This window comes from Equus caballus, chromosome 1 (assembly GCF_041296265.1).
Source record: "Equus caballus isolate H_3958 breed thoroughbred chromosome 1, TB-T2T, whole genome shotgun sequence".
Lineage (NCBI taxonomy): Eukaryota > Metazoa > Chordata > Mammalia > Perissodactyla > Equidae > Equus > Equus caballus.
The window spans coordinates 1,381,168-1,387,064 of NC_091684.1; the positions used below are offsets into that span (position 1 = coordinate 1,381,168).

A 5,897-nucleotide genomic window follows, 5' to 3' on the forward strand; every position below is an offset into this window, starting at 1 on the left:
TTGCTGGGGATGGAGGACAGGAGGGGCTGTATCCACGGACGAGACCCGGGAAGAGGACCAGCCGGAGTCAAACTCAGGGACTCAGCAGGGCTTGGATCTGGGCCGGGTCAGGGGCAGATAAGCCCCACACTGGAGTACTCGTTTTCTGCTGAAAAATTGGAAGAACAAGAAACATAAGGATTTTTCCAGATGCATGTCAACAGTTCTGGGAGACACAGTGCGTGAACGGGACTGGCTGGGCAGACTTCCAGAGGCTGGAGCAAACTGGGTGCTGAATTCTGCATGCACACGTCTGATAGATTTGACGAGTGTCTCCGCCAGCTTGTGCTGTTGTAAGGGAACACCACACGCTGGGGGCTTACACGGCAGACACTCGTTTCTCACAGTTGTGCAGGCTGGGAGTCCGAGCTCAGGTGCCTGGGTGTTGGTTCTGCTGAGGGCTCTCTTCTTGGTAAACAGATGGCCGCTTTCTTGCTGTGTCCTCACAGGACGGAGAGCAGAGAGAAAGCAAGCTCTCTTATCCATCTTTTTAAGGGCACTAATCTCAATTATGGGGGCTCCAGCCTCACGACCAAATCACCTGCTGAAGGCCCTGCCTCTTAACACCATCACCTTGGGAGTTAGAACTTCAACATATGAAATTGGGGGACACAAACATTCATACCATAACACAGAACAATATGATTTCTGGCAGGCAAATACATTTAGCTGCAGAACTGGAGCGGGAGGTAAAGTGGGAGCAAGTGCTATTGCCCCTGTGGGCTGAGTGGTCAGCCTCCACGGCACGGTGGGTGAGAGAGGTCATAGGCGCCCTGGATGAACTGGGATGGAAGGGAGAAAACCGGCCAACTGCGGGCCTCTGGTAAAAGCTTGGAGAAGATCGAGGGAGCCTGCCTTATATCATCATAAATCACGTGAAGGATGAACACACATTTACCAAAACCTTAGGGGTATGTTCTCTGCAAAGACGACAGGTCGGCTCACCAAGCCTGGCTTGCAAAAATGATAGCCGTTTCAGAGCCTGCCCCGCAGGGTCAAAATGCCCCGCAGAGTCCCCCGATTGCAGGGGTGTTTGAGAATGTTCCAAATATCAAAACTTTTATTGGTGGAGCGTTATGTAGGTGATATAATTAAAGGAATGAGTATAGAAGGAACAATAATTTGGGCAGATAACTGATGAGAATGGAGAAGATGGGCAATTTTGCAACATCAAGTTATAAAGAAAATTTACTTCAGTTAAATTTTTAGGGACAACCTGGACATTAGAGGGAGACACGTAGCAGAACTAATTAGAGGTAAAGAGTGTAGCCCCATCCAGGGATAAAAAGGAAGCCCCCAAATTGATGGGTTATTTGCCTATTTGGAGAAAATACCTTTAACATTTAGGTATTTCCCTATGACCGATGTATCGATAGCGAGAAGAAGCTGCCAGTACTAAGGCTGGGACAGCATGGGTTTTTTTTTCTTTCTGGAAACACTGTATTTTTTTTTTATTGAGTTAATGATAGGTTACAATCTTGTGAAATTTCAGTTGTACATTATTGTTTGTCTGTCGTGTTGTAGGTGCACCCCTTCACCCTTTGTGCCCACCCCCCACCCCATCTTTCCCCTGGTAGCCACTAATCTGTTCTCTTTGTCTACATTTTTAAATTCCTCATATGAGTGGAGTCATACAGACAGCATGGATTTTTGATGGAGGAACACGACATGAAAATACATTCACTCGGGTACCAACCCCAAAGGGAACGAAATTCCGGTGGGAGGCCGAGGATGAAGGGCGCTGGGGTAGCCGGGAGCTGGATTCCAGCCCACTGGCTGCCCGCAGAAACAAACTGGCCCGCAGGGAGCAAGCCACGGCCACAGCCCTGCATGTGGGGCAGATGTTGATGAGGACTGAGGTAGGGTCCTGCCATGGGCCCGACTCAGTCCTGAATGACAGCTGGGTGGCACTAGGAGGACATGGGATAAATTGAAAAGGCAAAACCAGCCCCAAGACCCTGAAGCTGCAGGGAGGCAGGGCTTACAGCTGCGAGGGGAGGACCCACGGTTACCTCCGGAGGTCACTGAGCTGGCGAGGGACACGACTGACGAGCACACTTCATGGCCCACGCGCAGCACAGACTAGAACGAGCAGGCAGCCCAGTCCACCAGGGATTAACACGGGGAAAGTCAGCGGGTCGAAACACCAGCTCACGCACTGTCCACCGGGCCACGGCACAGCAGGGCATCAGCTTGTCAATAGCAGCCCTGCCGGAACTCTACATGCTGTAAGAACAGTCATTACGAGGTGTGAACATCACACCCACTGGGATGGCTACTATCAAACAAAACCCCCAGAAAATAGCAAGTGTCGGCGAGGACGTGGAGAAACTGGAAGCTTGTGCGCTGTTGGTGGGAATGTAAAATGGTGCAGCCGCTGTGGGAAACAGTCTGGAGGGTCCTCAAAAAATTAAACATACAACTACGATACGACCTAGCCACCCCGCTTCTGGGCATATACTTGAAAGAATTAAAAGCAGGGTCTTGAGATATTTGCACACCCGTGTTCACAGCAGCATCATTCACAAGGGCCAAGAGGTAGAAGCAACCCAAGTATTCACTGATGGATGAATTGATAAACTAAATGTGGTTTATCCATACAACGGAATATTATTCAGCCTTAAAAAGGAAAGAAATTCTGATATATGCTACAACATGGATGAACCTTGAAGACATTCTGGTAGTGGAATAAGCCAGTCACAAAAGGACAAATGCTGTATGCTTCCACTTATATGAGGTCTCCATAGTCAGATTCAGAGAGACAGAAAGTAGAATGGTGAGTGCCAAGGGCTGGGGTGGCAGGGTGCGAATGGGGCCTTAGTGTTTAATGGGGACAGAGTTTCAGTTTGGGAAGATGAGTAAGTTTTGGAGACAGATGGTGGGGATGGTTGCACAATATGAACGTGCTTAATGCCACTGAAGTGTACACTTAAAAACAGTTAAGATGGTAAATTTAATGTTATGTGTATTTCACCAAAATAAAAGAAAAAGGTGCATACCTGCTGGCCAACGGGGTGGTGAGGAAGATAGGTTTTCCCTTGTGCTCCCGGATATCTCAAACTCGGAGACTTAGGTCGATTTCTTTCAGTTCAAGAACAGCCTTTCTCTAGGGCAGAGGGTCCCCAGTGACCAGAGTGATGGACACACCAAACGACACGGTCCCCACCCCGGCGGGCCGGCAGCTTTGCTGGGATGTGCTCCAGTGCTGTTTCAGAGCCACTCAGCCTGTGGCTCTGACCTTCTTGGGGGGTGATGTGTGGGCAGGGGCACGTTTGCAAGTTGCAAGATGTTTGCAAGCTTGGAGACTGTCAGGGACCACGGCAGGACAGCACCTGGAGCAGAGGCCAGTGTGCTGGAAGTTTGGTGACACTTGCAGTCAGCTCTGTGGATTTGGTCTCTCACACACAGGACCCCCAGGACCTGCCAACAATACAGCTGAGTGGGCTCAGCGTGGGGTCTACCGTTGGTCCGCTTGGGGATCCCTGCTGGTGATGGCCCAACTGGGGCTCCCCTCTCACCTCACCTGAAAAGGGCTTGGGGGAGGGGCTTCCATCCCACCAGCAGCCCTAGAGCCCCTGCTGGCACCGCAGGGCCAGCGGGAACGAACGCCAGCCCTCATTAGCTCCGGGCCAACCACGTCAGTCTCTGAATGGGCCCCTGGTTGCTGAATTGGGGGCCCAGCACTTTACTGGAGGGGGTATTGTTATGCTGGGAGGCGCCTCTGGCTACTTATCTCCCCTGGGCAGGAGCCTCTCCGGTCCCACCCAGTCCCATTCCTGAGGGATCCATCAGTCCGGGGTGGGGCCTTTGATTACTATTTGGAAAACACTCCCAGGCCATTTTGATAAAGTCCTCTCAAAACTGCAGGGACCCTGACTCAGGCAAGGTCGAAGCTCTCACACCCTCAGCCCCTGCTGTGCGCCTGGGCCCACCCACACCAGTCACCTCCCTGGGGGCAAAGTAGTCCCTTCCCTGGGTGTTAGCTCTCCTGCGGGGCACCCCCAGCCACCTCTGAGGAGCCACCATTACGCAGACCCAGCTCAGCCAAGAGGCTCAGTCCTGGCTAGGGCCAAGGCTAGACCCCTTGGGTGTGCTCTTTGCTGAGCAGGCTGGGTCAGGGCACCCAGGCGGGGGCCAGACTGCTCACACCTCCCCCACATAGGCTCTGGCAGGGCTGCCGGCGTCATTTCCCTCCAGACGCTCCCAGTGGGGCCCAGCGTCCCCTTGTCTTGCTCAGCAGGGTGCCCCGAGATAGCACTCACCCGCCACCGGGTCTGTGCTGGTGAAGGGCCTGGTGGGCAGGCTCTAGCCAGACCTCCAGGACGCTGGCCTGTAAGGAGGACCCCAATCTCTGATTCTACCTGCTGGCAGCCCCCTCCCACTGGAGGCTGGGCTCCTAGGGAAGGCCCTAGTCAGCATCTCAGCAGGCTCCAGTCCACCCCGGGGCACAGGCAGCCCTGGCCCTCCCGGCCCCTCCCTCGACCATTTTGACCTCGCCCTGACCTCTGCCTGCCCTGCTTGCAGGAGCCATTCCTACCTAGCGGCAGGACCTGCACACACTCACAGGATTAAGTCAGGAAAAGCAATCTTTTTATTGAACATACTTAAGCGTGGGGTGAGGGAGGAGAGCAAGACCGGGTCGGGGCCAGGGGGGCACCGACCGACAGAGGGGTCAGGCCACAGGCCCCTCACTCGCGTGGGTCCGCCAGGATGCCTCTCTCGGCGGCAGCACTGCCTAAGATGAAGCCCACAGCCAGGGACACGGTCTGGTCGAAGGAACCGCGCAGCTGTTCCACGTGCTGGTTCAGGGTCAGCAGTTGGTCGCGCAGCGGGCCCAGGATGGCCACGATGTCGCCCAGGTGCCCCAAGGTCTGCAGGAGAGCGGCGTTCAGCGACGGGGGCGCAGGCTGCGGGGGCGCGTGGTCGTCAGGGCGGCCGGGCGGCGAGTCGGTGTCTTCCCAGGCGGGGTCGGGGGTCGGCGTCGGGGAGCTTGGGGCGCGGAAAGGCGCGTGGTCCTCGGGGCGGCCGGGCGCGGGGGATAAGGTGGAGAGCACCGTCGGTGAGCCGGGGGTGTGGGGGGTTTCCGCAGACTTGGGCGGGAACGGGTTGAACCTGAGCGTCCAGGCGGGGTCCGCGTCGGAGTCGCGGGCGGCCAGGAGTGGCGGGGCGTCTGGAACGCGGAGCGGGTGGTCTGGCCGGGCACCGGGGTCGCGCCTGCCTCTCCCCGGGCCCTCGCCCCTACCTACCCGGGTCTTGGGCCTGGGGGCACGCCCGCCCTTCCCCAGCCCCCAGCCCCCAGCCCCCCTACCTGGCTCGGCGGGCGCGGGTGGCGCGCCTGGGGCCGGGCGACGTCCGCGCCGGTGCCCTGGGGAGCGGCGGCGGCCGCGTTTGCGCCCGTCGTCGCCCAGCAGCCCCATGAGCTGGCGGATCTGCGCGTCAAAGGGCCCGGGCGGCTGGCCGTGCGCGTCGCGGAGCTTGTCCTTGAGGAACTTGTAGCGGCGGCGGCACTGCGCGGGCGTGCGCCGCACCTGCTGGCGGGCCAGCGCGGCCGACACGCGGCGATAGATGGGCAGTGCCCGGCGGCGGTCGAGCAGCAGTGCGCGCCAGACGGCCGGCTGCAGCAGCGTGCCCAGCAGCAGCTCCGTCTCGTGCGCGCTCCAGGGCGTGCGCTGCGCCGAGCCGGGGGACACAGGCGAACCCGGGGACGCGGGCGCCGCCAGCGCGCCGGGCGAGGCGGGACGCCCGGGCGGGGTCCCCGGGGCTTCCCCGGCCGGCCGCGGCTCGGAGTCCCTCCTGGACGGCGACGGCGACGGCAAGGGCGGCGCGGGAGGGGGCGGCCGCCGGGGTCGGAGCAGCAT

The 5,897-nt window shown here is 58.0% G+C and overlaps 1 protein-coding gene across 1 annotated transcript; it reads right to left on the reverse strand.

The window, feature by feature from the left end:
- Positions 1-4,618: 4,618 nt before the first annotated feature.
- UTF1 (undifferentiated embryonic cell transcription factor 1) lies at positions 4,619-5,897 on the reverse strand. The gene is made up of 2 exons (XM_023628360.2): positions 5,348-5,897; positions 4,619-5,209 (listed from the first exon to the last, which is right to left on the reverse strand). Exons 1-2 carry the CDS (start codon positions 5,895-5,897, stop codon positions 4,728-4,730), a joined length of 1,032 nt encoding a protein of 343 aa, XP_023484128.1. The 3' UTR covers positions 4,619-4,727.

Bases quoted from the DNA above. Each gene is read 5' to 3' on its own strand.
- UTF1 (XM_023628360.2), bottom strand. From the start codon at position 5,897: ATGCTGCTCCGACCCCGGCGGCCGCCCCCTCCCGCGCCGCCCTTGCCG. The intron at 5,210-5,347 runs GTAGGGGGGCTG...TCCGCGTTCCAG, and splicing joins ACCCGCGCCCGCCGAGCCAG to ACGCCCCGCCACTCCTGGCC.